The sequence below is a fragment of the Cervus canadensis genome, chromosome 10, assembly GCF_019320065.1.
Source record: "Cervus canadensis isolate Bull #8, Minnesota chromosome 10, ASM1932006v1, whole genome shotgun sequence".
Classification (NCBI taxonomy): Eukaryota; Metazoa; Chordata; class Mammalia; order Artiodactyla; family Cervidae; genus Cervus; species Cervus canadensis.
Genome location: NC_057395.1, coordinates 64,766,503 through 64,781,726, shown reverse-complemented (window position 1 = coordinate 64,781,726; position 15,224 = coordinate 64,766,503). Strand labels below are relative to the sequence as shown.

At 39.4% G+C, this 15,224-nt stretch overlaps 1 protein-coding gene across 1 annotated transcript in view; it reads left to right on the top strand.

The window, feature by feature from the left end:
- Positions 1-15,224, top strand: part of SAMHD1 (SAM and HD domain containing deoxynucleoside triphosphate triphosphohydrolase 1) — a 54,431-nt gene that overhangs the window by 5,358 nt on the left and 33,849 nt on the right. The window contains exons 3-4 of the mRNA XM_043478680.1: positions 7,071-7,122; positions 13,441-13,601. Coding sequence (XP_043334615.1) covers positions 7,071-7,122; positions 13,441-13,601 — 213 coding nt within the window. The remainder of the gene's footprint in view (positions 1-7,070; positions 7,123-13,440; positions 13,602-15,224) is intronic.

Below are 15,224 nucleotides of genomic sequence, written 5' to 3'. Positions count from 1 at the left end.
CATTATGTGTTAGGCATTCTTCCAAGTACTTGGGACACATGAGTTAACAAAATAGTACAAATTCCAAAAGGGACACTATATGTCACGTCTTTTTGTGCCCATCTCTTAACTCTGAGGTGGGTTCTGCAGGACTCCTTAGAACTGTGTTTTTCTATACAGGAGCCACTAGCTAAGTGTTAAAATTAATTAAAATTAATCAAATTGGAAATTTTAATTTCTGTTATACTGAGTCATAGTTCAGTTCAGTCACTCAGTCGTGTCCGACTCTTTGTGACCCCATGAACTACAGGACGCCAGGCCTCCCTGTCCATCACCAACTCCCGGAGTTTACCCAAACTCATGTCCATTGAGTCAATGATGCCATCCAACCATCTCATCCTCTATCGTCCCCTTCTCCTCCTGCCCTCAGTCTTTCCCAGCATCAGGTTCTTTTCAAATGAGTCAGCTCTTTGATTAGGTGGCCAAAGTATTGGAGTTTCAGCTTCAACATCAGTCCTTCCAGTGAACATTCAGGACTGATTTCCTTTAGGATGGACTGGTTGGATCTCCTTGCAGTCCAAGGGACTCTCAAGAGTCTTCTCCAGCACCACAGTTCAAAAGCATCAATTCTTCAGTGCTCAGCTTTCTTTATAGTCCCAACTCTCACATCCATACATGACCACTGGAAAAACCATAGCCTTGACTAGACAGACCTTTGTTGACAAAGTAATGTCTCTGCTTTTTTTTTTTTTTTTGGTCTCTGCTTTTTAATATGCTGTCTAGGTTGGTCATAACTTTCCTTCCAAGGAGCAAGCGTCTTTTAATTTCATGGCTGCAGTCACCATCTGCAGTGATTTTGGAGCCCCCAAAAATAAAATCTGCCGCTGCTGCCATCTGTTTCTCCATCTATTTGCCATGAAGTGATGGGACTGGATGCCATGATCTTAGTTTTCTGAATGTTGAGCTTTAAGCCAACTTTTTCACTCTCCTCTTTCACTTTCATCAAGAGGCTCTTTAGTTCTTCTTCACTTTCTGCCCTAAGGGTGGTGTCATCTGCATATCTGAGGTTATTGATATTTCTCCCAGCAATCTTGATTCCAGCTGTGCTTCCTCCAGCCCAGCATTTCTCATGAAGTACTTTGCATATAAGTTAAATAAGCAGGGTGACAATATACAGCCTTGACGTACTCCTTATCCTATTTGGAACCAGTCTGTTCCATGTCCAATTCTAACTGTTGCTTCCTGACCTGCATACAGATTTCTCAAGAGGCAGGTGAGGTGGTCTGGTATTCCCGTCTCTTTCAGAATTTTCCACAGTTTATTGTGATCCACACAGTCAAAGGCTTTGGCATAGTCAATAAAGCAGAAGTAGATGTTTTTCTGGAACTCTCTTGCTTTTTCGATGATCCAGCGGATGTTGGCAATTTGCTCTCTGGTTCCTCTGCCTTTTCTAAAACCAGCTTGAACATCTGGAAGTTCACGGTTCATATATTATTGAAGCCTGGCTTGGAGAATTTTGAGCATTACTTTGCTGGCATGTGAGATGAATGCAATTATGCGGTCACTTGAGCATTCTTTGGCATTTCCTTTCTTTGGGATTGGAATGAAAACTGACCTTTTCCAGTCCTGTGGCCACTGCTGAGTTTTCCAAATTTGCTGGCATATTGAGTGCAGCACTTTCACAGCATCATCTTTTAGGATTTGAAATAGCTCAACTGGAATTCCATCACCTCCACTAGTCATACTTCAGGTGCTCAGTAACCACTTATGACTGGTGGTTACCATGTTGGACGGGGCAGATATAGAATATTTCCATTTTAACAGAGTTCTTCTGCTCAGAGCTACCTTTGAGGATCCCACCGGGATCAGCTGAAGTTGTTCACAGTAGTACCAATGCAACCGATTAAAGTATTTTCCCCTTGTTTCCTGTCTTACCTTTCCTAACCCTCCACTCCATTTCCCAGGATTCACATCCCAAAATAAATTACCTGTATGCAAACTCTTGTCCTAGACTCTACTTTCTATGGGGAAATCAGTTTAGACAAGTACTCCTGTATTTCCTCATGATTAACTGATGATTGTAAAAGGTTTTTCTAAAAAAATGTTAATAACAAACATTGTTACATTAAATGTATACATTAGTTGTAAGAAACATTACATTTCAGAAATGATGAAATACAGAAATAAAATCTTATTGTAGTCTATCCTGGCCCAAATCTTTGTTTAAAGTATTTATTTGGAGACTTCCATGGTAGTCCAGTGGTTAAGAATCTGCCTGCCAATGCAGGGGACACAGACTGGATCCCTGGTCCAGGAAGATGCCGTGTGCCTTGGCGCAACTAGACCCGTGTGCCACAACTATTGAGCCTGTGCTCTAGAGCCCAGGAGCAGCAGCAAGCGAAGCTATTGCAGTGAGAATCCTTTGCACCACAACTATGAGTAGCCCCTGCTCACCACAACTAGAGAAAACATGCTCAGCAAACAGAGCAGCCAAAAAACAAAAGTATTTACTTTATCATAACTTTTGCCAAAACAAAGACATTTCTAGGTTTTGGGTGGCTTTTTAATATACTTTAATCAGTGATTTTTTTAGATTAAATAGATTTTTATCGAGGTATAATTGACATGTAATATTATATTCGTTTCAAGTGTATAATGTAATGATTCAGTATTTGTATATATTGAAAAGTAAAAAAAAAAGAAAAGAAAAGTGATCACCGCAGTAAGTCTAGTCACCATACAAAGTTACAAAGAATTTTTTTTTCCCTAAGATTTACTCTCTTTGGAATTCACTGGCAATCCAGTGGTTAGGACTCCGCACTGTCACTGTCAAGGGCACAGGTCCAGTCCCTGGTTGAGGAACTTGAGATTCTGAAAGCTGCACAAGAAAGAAACCAGCACCAAAAAAAGAAGAACAAAAATTTACTCTCATGAGTCAACAAAAAATTAGAATTCGATATAAAGGAGAAATAGAGAATTTTATTTGAGCTAACCTGAAGATTATAACTCAGGAGACAGCCTTTTAGAAAACTCTGAGGAATGTTCTATCTGTCAGAAGTCAAAGACAGTCATGTACATTTTTGAGATAACAGATGGTACATCAAAGTGATGCACTGAAATTTTACATAAAGTTCACCAAAGACTCATACTCCAGATCTGCACATAGGAGTAATGTGTCACCATGACCTTTACAGGGTTAGGAAAGGAAAAATTCATCTTCTAATGAGTTACATTGTTTACATCAGAAGGGAAAAACAGCATTTTTTTTTAGAGTCAGGCCAGCATTCTCACCTTTTTTTTTTTGCATTCTCACCTTTGAGGAGGTCTGGTTAATATGTAACCCAGATACACACTGCACATGAGGAAGGGCCCAGCACAAGCAGGGACCATGTCATACCTAAATTTTCTTGCCCTGCCTTAGAACATAAAATGTATTTTATCATTTGGCAACTTTGAAACATGTACTGCAACATTAATTGACTATAGTCATCATAATGTCCGTTACACACCCATGACTTATTTTATAACTGCAAGTTTGTACCTCTTGAAACCCCTTCACCCATTTTGGCCACCTCCTCATGATTTCTTTATGAATACAGTAGCTTCTTTTTGAGTTCTAATTGAGTAATGAATACTGAATATCAGTTGAGGGGAAGACTCGGCAGTGAGGTTGGTTTAGGTTTGGTATTGTTTTATGCTATGACTCTTGGTTATGCTGTGCTGTCCAATTATGCTTAACCTTTGTCAGTTACAGCTCTGCCTTTAGGTACTTCTTGGCCTGGCCTTCTCTGCTTGTTATTCAAACAGCTGACGAGAGGGAAATAGTAAATACAAAGCATGCTGCTTTAATGGTTTATCAGCTGTAATGATGCTTCTATGCATTCTAGGAAAATCATTCTTAGATTCTGTAGTTACTCTGAGTTTCAGGGTACAACATAGAGGTCAATTATAGTTCTTCTGGCTCCAAGTCTATTTAAGTACTTTTAGCAAATGATTTACATTTCAGTCTAATTAGCTAGTGGATTGATAAAACCTAACCCCTTGCTTTCTGCTTCAGCCAGGTATCAGGCTGACATGCCTAGACCAATTAGTAAGTGTAAATGGAGACTGATTAGTAATGTAAATAGAGCAGGGAAATTAACTATAGGATTTTGAGCTGTTAAATTCCTATTAAATTCTTTCTCAGGATTTTAGTATTATGAGTAATTACTGATAGAGGAAGAGAGGTATAAATGAAGCTAAAATCATAAATATTTGATTTGTGCTTAAGTCATACCTATACTCGTAAGTCAAATTTGGACCTTTGAAACTCGTCACTATAGTGAATTTTAAAAGTCCATTCATGATCTTGTGACTGATCACCACCCCTGCCAAGAAGTCTTATATTATCCTGCATTTCCTTTCATTGTATCCTCAGTTCAGTTCAGTCACTCAGTCGTGTCCGACTCTTTGTGACCCCATGAACCACAGGACGCCAGGCCTCCCTGTCTGTCACCAACTCCCAGAGTTTACCCAAACTCATGTCCATTGAGTCAGTGATGCCATCCAACCATCTCATCCTCTGTCGCCCCCTTCTCCTCCTGCCCTCAGTCTTTCCCAGCATCAGGGTCTTTTCAAATGAGTCAGCTCTTCGCATCAGGTGGCCAAAGTATTAGAGTTTCAGCTTCAACATTAATCTTTCCAATGAACCCCCAGGACCGATCTCCTTTAGGATGGACTGGTTGGATCTCCTTGCAGTCCAAGGGACTCTCAAGAGTCTTCTCCAACACCACAGTTCAAAAGCATCAATTCTTTGGCGCTCAGCTTTCTTTATAGTCCAACTCTCACATCCGTACCTGACTACTGGCAACACCATAGCCTTGACTAGATGCACCTTTGTTGGCAAAGTAATGTCTCTGCTTTTTAATATGCTATCTAGGTTGGTCATAACTTTCCTTCCAAGGAGTGTCTTTTAATTTCATGGCTGCAGTACCATCTGCAGTGATTTTGGAGCCCCCAAAAATAAAGTCAGCCACTGTTTTCCACTGTTTCCCCATCTATTTGCCATGAAATGATGGGACTGGATGCCATGATCTTAGTTTTCTGAATGTTGAGCTTTAAGCCAACTTTTTCACTCTCCTCTTTCACTTTCATCAAGAGGCTCTTTAGTTCTTCTTCACTTTCTGCCCTAAGGGTGGTGTCATCTGCATATCTGAGGTTATTGATATTTCTCCCAGCAATCTTGATTCCAGCTGTGCTTCCTCCAGCCCAGCATTTCTCATGAAGTACTTTGCATATAAGTTAAATAAGCAGGGTGACAATATACAGCCTTGACGTACTCCTTTTCCTATTTGGAACCAGTCTGTTGTTCCATGTCCAGTTCTAACTATTGCATCCTGACCTGCATACAGGTTTTTCAAGAGGCAGGTGAGGTGGTCTGGTATTCCCGTCTCTTTCAGAATTTTCCACAGTTTATTGTGATCCACACAGTCAAAGGCTTTGGCATAGTCAGTAAAGCAGAAGTAGATGTTTTTCTGGAACTCTTGGCAATTTGATCTCTGGTTCCTCTGCCTTTTCTAAAACCAGCTTGAACATTTGGAAGTTCACAGTTCACGTATTGCTGAAGCCTGGCTTGGAGAATTTTGAGCATTACTTTGCTAGCATGTGAGATGAGTGCAATTGTGCAGTAGTTTGAGCATTCTTTGGCATTGCCTTTCTTAGGGATTGGAATGAAAACTGACCTTTTCCAGTCCTGTGGCCACTGCTGAGTTTTCCAAATTTGCTGGCATATTGAGTGCAGCACTTTCACAGCATCATCTTTTAGGATTTGAAATAATTCAGCTGGAATTCCATCACCTCCGCTAGCTTTGTTCGTCGTGATGCTTCCTAAGGCCCACTTGACTTCACATTCCAGGATGTCTGGCTCTAGTTGAGTGATCACACCATCGTGAATATCTGGGTCGTGAAGATCTTTTTGTGTGTGTGTGAAGATCTTTTTTGTACAGTTCTTCTGTGTATTCTTGCCACCTCTTCTTAATATCTTCTGCTTCTGTCAGGTCCATACCATTTCTCTCCTTTATTGAGCACATCTTTGCATGAAATGTTCCCTTGGTATCTCCAATAAGTCTTTCCCATTCTATTGTTTTCCTCTATTTTTTGCATTGATTGCTGAGAAAGGCTTTCTTATCTCTCCTTACTATTCTTTGGAGCTCTGCATTCAAATGGGTATATCTTTTCTTTTCATTGTATCCTAGATACTTCTTAACTGATGTAAGAAATGCTTATTTCTCTTTGAAAGTTATTTTGATATGACAGCGACTCAAATTGTCAAACAAATGTAGTTTTCCTAGATGTGACATCTTTTCCCATTTAGTTAGATGACTTTGTTTGCATAGTCACCACATGGTTACACTAATAAACTTCTATATTCTTGTACTTAAAACACTGCTGATGGAACAAATATTGATTTGGACATCAGTAGTAATTTCTGTAACACCTGTAATCATAATTAAAATTCTCCCGTAGTTCTTGAGGGCAGCAACTGAGTCTGTGGTAACCTCAGTGCTGAACACACTGTTTAATCCCTCTGCAGCCCTGTGAGGGAGATAGTAATAGTATTATCTCTGTGCTATAGATGAGAATATCAATGTACTAAAAAAGGTTAAGTGACTTTTTTAAGGTCCTGTAGATTCCATGTGCATATGTGAGCCAGTTCCGCCTGATTCCAAAAACCTTTTTCATTATCACTATGCTCTACTTCAAAGAGACCTACCTATCTTGAGATTTCACTCACATGAATCATGCAGATTTTAGGATCATTAGGGTAGATGTTAGCCTCAGTTAGGTTAAAGTAAGTTTGAAGTGTATATTGAGCATTCAGTGATGCAGATATGGGAAGTGTTGAAGTCTGAATTTACCAAGAAAGAAGAGGATTAAGGGCAGAAGTCACATGTCTCAGAAGTAAAGGAAGGAGAGGGTTTCTAGGGAGGAGTATGTTTGGATTATTAATTGTTCCTTTTAATCTGACTTCTAACAATCTAAAGTTGATTATATACTCCAGGATTATTATTAAGCAAATAATGATAGATTTGCTTGTCTTGTTATAATTTTAGTTCCTGTGGGAAGAGAATGAAGCTGCTTAATTGTATCCAACATACAATGAAGGTAAGAGAAATGAGTTTATTGTTATTTTTTAACATAAAGTGATATAACTCAGTTATGTAGAATTCCTTTTTAAAAGAATGGAAAGAAATCTCTTTTCAGTAATTGGATTGAGAGTAATGGGTATTACTTTCCTAAACTTTCTGCACTTTCTAAAATAACCATAGAGTATATAAGTCAAGAAAAGCTAAAATAGTTTAAGCACATAGAAAGTATACATAGGCTACAGCCGAGCTTGTCAGATCTTAACATTTTGCCTAATTTGCTTCAGATCTTTTATTTTTAGAACAAAATATTAGAAACAATAGAAGGCCTCCTTTGTACCCCTCTTGAATTCTGTTTCCATCCTTTTTTCTCCAAGAGTAAGCACCATCCTGAACTTGGTGTTTAATCATTTTCTTCAACGTTTTTTGGATTTTTTACTATATATCTATGTATAGCCATAAACAGTGTATAGTACTATTTTACATTTTTTTTTAACATTATATACATGAAATTACACATTGTCGTGGCTTCTCTTGTTGCAGAGCATAGGCTCTGGAGCACTCGGTTCGGTATTTGTGGCGTGTGGGCTCAGTACTTGCAGCTCCCAGACTCTAGAGCACAGGCTCAGTGTTTGTGGTCCACAGGCTTAGCTGCAGTATGTGGGATCTTCCCAGACCAGGGATCGAACCGATGTCTTCTGCATTGGCAGGTCGATTCTTTACCACTGAGCCACCAGGGAAGCCCTAGGATAACTTTTAAATTAAAATTACTTAATCAGTTTTGGTAAATTTTTATCAAATGATGGGTCAAAGAGTAGATATATGCCTAGAAATTACTTGTTTATTTTTCATCCCCCAACCCCTTCCAGACATTTTAAAAGCCCTGTTTTTCAGACTTAGTGTCCCAAGAATCATTTTCAGAAGCAGTCAACTGCCTAGCTTCCATCTCAGAAATTCTGATTATGGGAACTTAGTTTAGATACCTAGGAATGTGCATTTTTCACAAGCTCTTCAGTATGGTTCTAATACCACAATTAAAGAAATGTTTCTTAAAAAAAAAAAGAAAAATATTTCTTGATTGGTTACTGATAGGAAATGTACATCATTGCTTACCCTTTGAGATCTATAGGGTAAGGAGACTTAGTTTCAGATCTGGAAGAGGGGACAGGGTTGTCATTCTCCTTTTACCAAGTCACCATTTGTATTTTTCATCAGAGGTATTATATGCACTGAGTTATCTTAGATCCTATGACCATTTTACTTTTAACAAGTTAGTCTGCTTATTTTCCATTGAAAATCATGTTTGAAAATTTGCTTCACTTCTGCAATAACTTTCTTTTAGAGACAAGGTAGTGATTCTTAGAGTAAATTTATTTAATCCCAGCCCTTTTTGAAAAAGTTACCTAATATTAAAATACTTCCTTTTCATAAAGAAGTAAATAGAAGGATCACTTCCAAAGATGATATCTAAATATTTCGTCCTGCAGTCAGAAGACAGTTACTGTCCTCCATTCTCTTGTGTCCCTCCTCAGTAGCTGCAGCTTGGGTGGTCTCTTCAGGCAGGGCAGAGGTAAGATGAGTTTTCTTCATTAGTTGAGATCATCTCAGATAATCTGAGGTCACTTTTTCACATTTTGCTGCAAAAAATATTTTCAAAGTAATTTTCAAGTCAGTCAGTAGTTTCATTTATTCCCTTTTATTTATTTTTCTATTTTTCATGAAAAGCAAAATTGTTTAACCGCATGTATAAACTATAGTCATTGAAAATAGTTCTTAAAGCTACTAAGTGCTTGAGTTAGTGAGTCACTGTCTAGTAATGAAATTGATACCTTTTTGACCTTAGCTTCATCAGCAGTATGGTTGAACAAAAAATTGATTTCTACCCTAATTTGACATCTACCTTTATTTCTTTTTAAATAAAAACAGCTTTTGTGAGATATAATTCACATACCTTACAATTCACTGTTTATTTTTTCATTTTTATTTTTTATTGAGATGTAGTTGACTTACAGTGTTGTGCTAATCTCTGCTGTATAGCAAAGTGACTCAGTTATACACATATATACATTCTTTTATTCGTTCGTTTTAAATGTATGAGTCATTGTTTCTTAGAAATTTCACAAGGTTTTTCAGTCATCACCACAATCTATTTAAATTATGAGTTCTTTATATATTCAGGATATAAGTCCCTGATATTTGATACACTGTGCAACTATTTTCTCTCATCTTCTGGATTATCTTTTTATTTTTATTTATTTAGGCCACATTGAGGAACTTGTAGGCTCTTAGTTCTCCAACCAGGGGTTGAACCTGGGCCCCCAGCAATGAAAGTTTGGACTCCTAACCACTGGATTGCCAAGGAATTCCCTATCTTTTTACTTTCTTAATAGTGTTCTTTGAAGCATAAAAGTTTTAAAGTTTGATGTAGTCCACTGTATTTATTTTTGCTTTTGTCTCTTATGCTTTTGGTATCATATCTAAGAAACCATTGCCTAACCCAAGATTATAACTTCTTATTCTTGAGTCAGTTTTCTTCATGCTAAATTTAGTTCAGTTGACCTCTGAAGCCAGAAATTATATAAAAGTGAAGATGAAGTACAGTATTTGACATAGCAGGCACTAACTCCAGGACCCAGCATTACTCACTGGTGGGTGGGCACCAGTCCCAGGATCTCCAGGACCCCGATCCTCCCATCCACCAGAGGGCAGAAACAGGCCTCAAGACCACTGCAGCCCCACAGCCTACCCTGTCAGGACCCAGCCAACACATTAGCAGCCCAGCAACAGTCCTGGGCCCCTACCTCCTGGCCCTGCCTTACAGCAGGCTAGGTCTAGCTCTGGGACACCTTGAGTGCCTCAGCCAGCAGTCCTGGGATTCAGGTCCACCCGTCAGCAGGCTGGCGGCAGCTTCAGGACGCCAGGGCCCCTGTGTCCAGAGACCTTGGGACCAGCTCCACCCACCAGTGAGCTAGCACTAGCCTGGAATGCCCCTTGAGCCTGGCCCTGCCCACCAGTAGGCTGACAACAGCCCTGGAACCCTGCAGGTCCTGGACTTACTCATTAGCAAGCCAACACAAGCTCTGAGGCACTTTGGACGACTCAGTCAACTACTATGGAATTCATCCCTACTCACCAGCAGGCCAACACCAGACCCAGGAACCCCGGCCTCAGAGTGTCTCATCTCAGAGCCTAGCTCTGCCCACCAGTGAGCCAGCACTAGCCCCAGGACACTTTGGGGTCCTTCAGCCAGCTACCTTGTGATCTGGCCCTGCCAACCAGTGGCTGGGAGTCTCCATACAAGGCAGGGCCTGGCCACCAACCGAATTGGGGAGCAGGTCACACCTCCCACACTACCCACGATACTCAGCCCACCACAGTAGAAGGACTCACAGTGAGGGCACCCTTGAAGCATATAGCCCTGATGACCAGAGGCATGTGAGATATTGGGACACACAGGACATCTCCCATAAAAGGCCACTTCTCCAAAGTCAGGAAACATAACCACCCTTTCAGATACATAGAAATAAAATCCACAAGTTAGACAAAATGAGACAACAGAGCACTGTATTCCAAACTAAGAAACAAAACCACAAAAGAACTAAGTGAAGTAGAGACAGATAATCTACCTGATAAAGAGTTCAAGGTAATAATAGTAAAGATGATCAAAAACTTGGGAAAAGAATGGATTCACAGAGCAAAATGTTAGAAATTTTTAACAAATAGAAAATCTAGGGAAGAATCAAGCAGAGATGAAGAATACTGTAACTGACATAAAAAACACACTGGAAGGAATCAACAGTTGACTAAGTCATACAGAGTAGGAGATCAGCAAGCTGGAAGACAAGATTGGAAGCCAAACAGAAAAAGAAAGGAAAACAGAAATGAGAACAGTTTAAAAGACCTCTGAGACAACGTCAGGCATTCACATTCTATGGGTTCCAGAAGGAGAAAAGAGAGAGAAAGGAGCAGAGAACATATTTGAAGACATAATAGCTGAAAACTTTCCCAACCTGGAAGAGGAAATAGATGTCCAAGTCCAGGAAACAAGGAGAGCCCCAAATAGGCCCAACCCAAAGAGGAACACATCAAGACATATTGTTATTAAAATGGCAAAAATTAAAGAGCAAATATTAAAAGCATTCAGAGGCTAGCAGCAAGTTTATATAATGAAATTCCCATAGACTATTAGCTGACTTTTCAACAGAAACTCTGCAGGCCATAAGGGAGTGGTAGAGTATATTTAAAGTGCTGAAGGGAAGAACTTAAAACCAAGAACCTACCTGGCAAGTTCTCAGTAAGAATTGATAGATCAAGATAAAAGCTAAAAAAAGTTCATTACCACCAAACCAGCTTTCAAGAAATGCTAAAGGCACTTATGAAAGGAAAAAGCCCATTGGTAAAGGCAAATATACAGTGAAGGTATTCAAATGACCACGTACAAAGCTAGTTAAAAGACAAAAAGCAGAATTATCTATATCTGTAGTAAGTAGTGAAGGGATACGCAAAACAAAAAGATGTAAAATATAATACCAGAAACAGTACTCAAGGGGGACTTCCCTGGTGGTCCAGTGGTTAAGAATCTGCCTTGTAGTGCAGGAAACTTGGGTTTTATCCCTGGTTGTTGGTCCTTTAATGGACCGGAACCTGGTGGTCTGAAGTCCACGATAAGAAAGTAAGAGAGAGAAAGAAGAGGCTAATATCCCCTGGGTTACGCAGCCGGCTTCCGCACTCCAGGGAATCAGCCAGAAATAGAGAGAGAGAGAGAAAGAAAGAAAGAAAGACACGGGGACCAAAGCTCTGATGGAGCAAAGGTGTTTTAATCAACATGGCGTGGGCATATATACTGTCTTACATTGTAGTTATTCTCAGCAAAGATAAAGATTAAAATTCCAGACTTACAAAACATAAGAAGATCCCTATCAAAGAGAGAGTTGCAAACAATCACCTTTTACCATATGGTTCATAAGAAGGAAGAGGGTACTTATCACCGTAATGAGAAATGCCTGGATTCCTCAGCCTTGGGAAAGGCGTGCCTCCTCCTCTTCAGGCGTCCCTGAATATTCAGGAATTATTAAGGGCCAGAGGGCTCCTGACAGATCCAAAACAGCACACAGGAAGCCTCTTGTTAAATGCTTCCTGACACCTGGTCAGAGAATTAAAGATCCCACATGCCACGGAGCATCGAGGCCTGCGTGCCATAACTACATGACCCCTTGCACCGCAACTTGAGTCTGTGCACCGCAATGGAAGATTCCACATGATGCAGTAAAGATCTTGTGTTCCTCAACTAAGGCTCAAGGCAATCAAGTAAATAAATATTTTTAATAAACAGTACTAATGGCTAAAGGGGAATAAATAGAAGTTTGTTAAAATTCATTTGAAATGAAGAGATCAGCAACTTAAAATAATCATGTGTGTGGGTGGGTATATATGAGTTTGAGCAAGTTCCAGAAGATGGTGAAGGACAAGGAAGCCTAGCATGCTGTAGTCCATGGGGTGGCAAAGAGTCAGACATGACAGAGTGACCAAACAACCAACATGTATATATATATACACACACAGACATTTATAAATATATTGCTATATATAAACCTCCCAGTAAGCACAAACTAAAAATCTATAATAGATACACACACACAAAAAGAAAGGAATCCAAACATAACATTAAAGATGATCATCAAATCACAAGGGAAGAGGACAAAAGAAGAAAGGATCAAAAACTACAAAAACAATCCCTAAACAATGAACAAAATGGCAATAAGTACATACCTATCAATAATTATTTTACATGTAAATGGACTAAATGCTCCAATCAAAAGACATGAAGTGGATGAATGAGTACGAGAACAAGACCCACATATAGACTGCCAAAAGACTCACTTCAGATCTAAAGAAACACAGACTGAAAGTGAAGGAATGAAAAAGTGTTTCATGCAAATGGAAATCAAAAGAAAGCCGGGGTAACAAAGCCAAGTAGTAGATTAGTCCTGTATTCAAGTTAAACACACTCACTTAACACACTCATTCAGATCATATAAGCCATTAGACTCACTAAAGGCTGATGAAATAATATACGTAACAGAAAGGTTGAAATCTTTATGCTTCTGTTACTAGAATCCATTAAGAAGTAAAGTGTACCCAAGTCCAATACACTTGATCTGTCTGGTAGTGATTCGTAAATAAAGTTAAGATTTTCATACCTTGTCATTTCCCATAGTATTATTCTTTCTTGAAAGCAAATAGCTTTAACTTCACACCATAGGTTGGAATGAGTGGACAAAAATTTTAGATGGTGTGATGTATTGTTGCTCACATTAATTTAAACATAATTTTCTAGGTGATTAATGATCCTATCCATGGCCACATTGAATTTCACCCTCTCCTCATCCGAATCATCGACACACCTCAATTTCAGCGCCTGCGATACATCAAGCAGTTGGGAGGCGGTTACTATGTTTTCCCAGGAGCGTCACACAATCGATTTGAGCACAGTCTAGGGTAAGAAGCCTCCCTGGTGACTCAGGTGGTAAAGCGTCTGCCTGCAACTCAGGAGACCCGGGTTCCATCCCCAGGTCAGGAAGATCCCCTGGAGAAGCAAATGGCAACCCACTCCAGTACTCTTGCCTGGAAAATTCCATGGATGGAGGAGCCTGGTAGGCTACAGTCCATGGGTTTGCAAAGACATGACTGAGCGACTTCACTTTCACTTTAGGGTGAGAAGAATGCAATGCGATAAAAGTTATGTGATTAATTTACATTTTTTTAAAAAAGTTATGTGAATGTAGTTTCTCCCTCTCTTTCTCTCCAGATATCTTATTGTATAAATCTAATGCCTTTTTCATCTTTTTTTTTTTCCTTTTTCATCTTAACTAAGCACTTAGCACACATCATAGCTGTGGCTTTCACAGTTTGAGGTGTATCATTGAAACTAGCACAAATTTCTTTTTCCTTCTTCACAGTTTCACAGATCTGTTCTTATGAGAGATCTTAGCAACCTCAGCATAACAATTTTTTTCTATATTTATTGAGTTGAGAATTTTGACCTTTTTGCTCACTTACAATGGACATGAGTTTGAATAAACTCCAGGAGTTGGTGATGGACAGAGAAGCCTGGAGTGCTGCAGTCCATGGGGTCACAAAGAGTTGGACACAACTGAGCAACCGAACTGAACTACTCACTCACAGGAAGCACTTCTAGGCTTCTCTTTGGCACATCTGAATCACTAGATTTACTACTCTTGCACTTTAGGGCAAAATAAGGGTTACTTGAACATAAGCACTGTGAAACATTGATAATCAGTCTGATAATTGTGCTGGTTACTAAGTGGCTAATGTGTGGGATACGCTGGACAAAAGAGTCACTCATGACCCGCTCATGATGAAGCAGAAAAGTAGATTTCATCATGCTACTCAGAATGGACTGATTTTAAAACTTATGAAATGTGTATTTCTGGAACTTTCCATCTAATATTTTCAGACTATGGGTGACTACTGGTAACTGAAATGAGAAAAATGAAACCAATGATAAGAGAAAACTGCTGCGTTACTTTGGTTTTGTTTATTTGTTTAGAAGCATTTTTAATTAGCCACAACACAAGCATCTACTCAAATCTTTATTCATCAATAAATACTTATTGGAAAATTGTTCAGTTCCGTCCCTCAGTCGTGTCCCGACTCTTTGCGATCCCATAGACTGCAGCACACCAGGCTTCCCTGTCCATCAGCAACTCCCCGAGCCTGCTCAAACTCATGTCCATCGAGTCAGTGATGCCATCCAACCATCTCATCCTCTGTCGTCCCCTTCTCCTCCTGCCTTCTGTCTTTCCCAGCATCAGGGTCTTTTCCAGTGAGTCAGTTGTTTGCATCAGGTGGCCAAAGTATTGTTAGAAAAATTGTTAGACCATACCAAACTGATAAGGTAGCAACTGTCTCTATTCTTGTGGAGCTCAAAGTTTAGCGGACAAGAAAGATTCATTTAGGAAGTACTTTCAAAAAAAAGGAAGTACTTTCAGGTGGAAATGTTAAAAGTGTATTTAACATTTGTTGGGCACCATATCTTCAATCTATGTTGTAAACATTACAATTCCAGAAGTTTGCTTTTAAAAAAAATGGGATAAAATA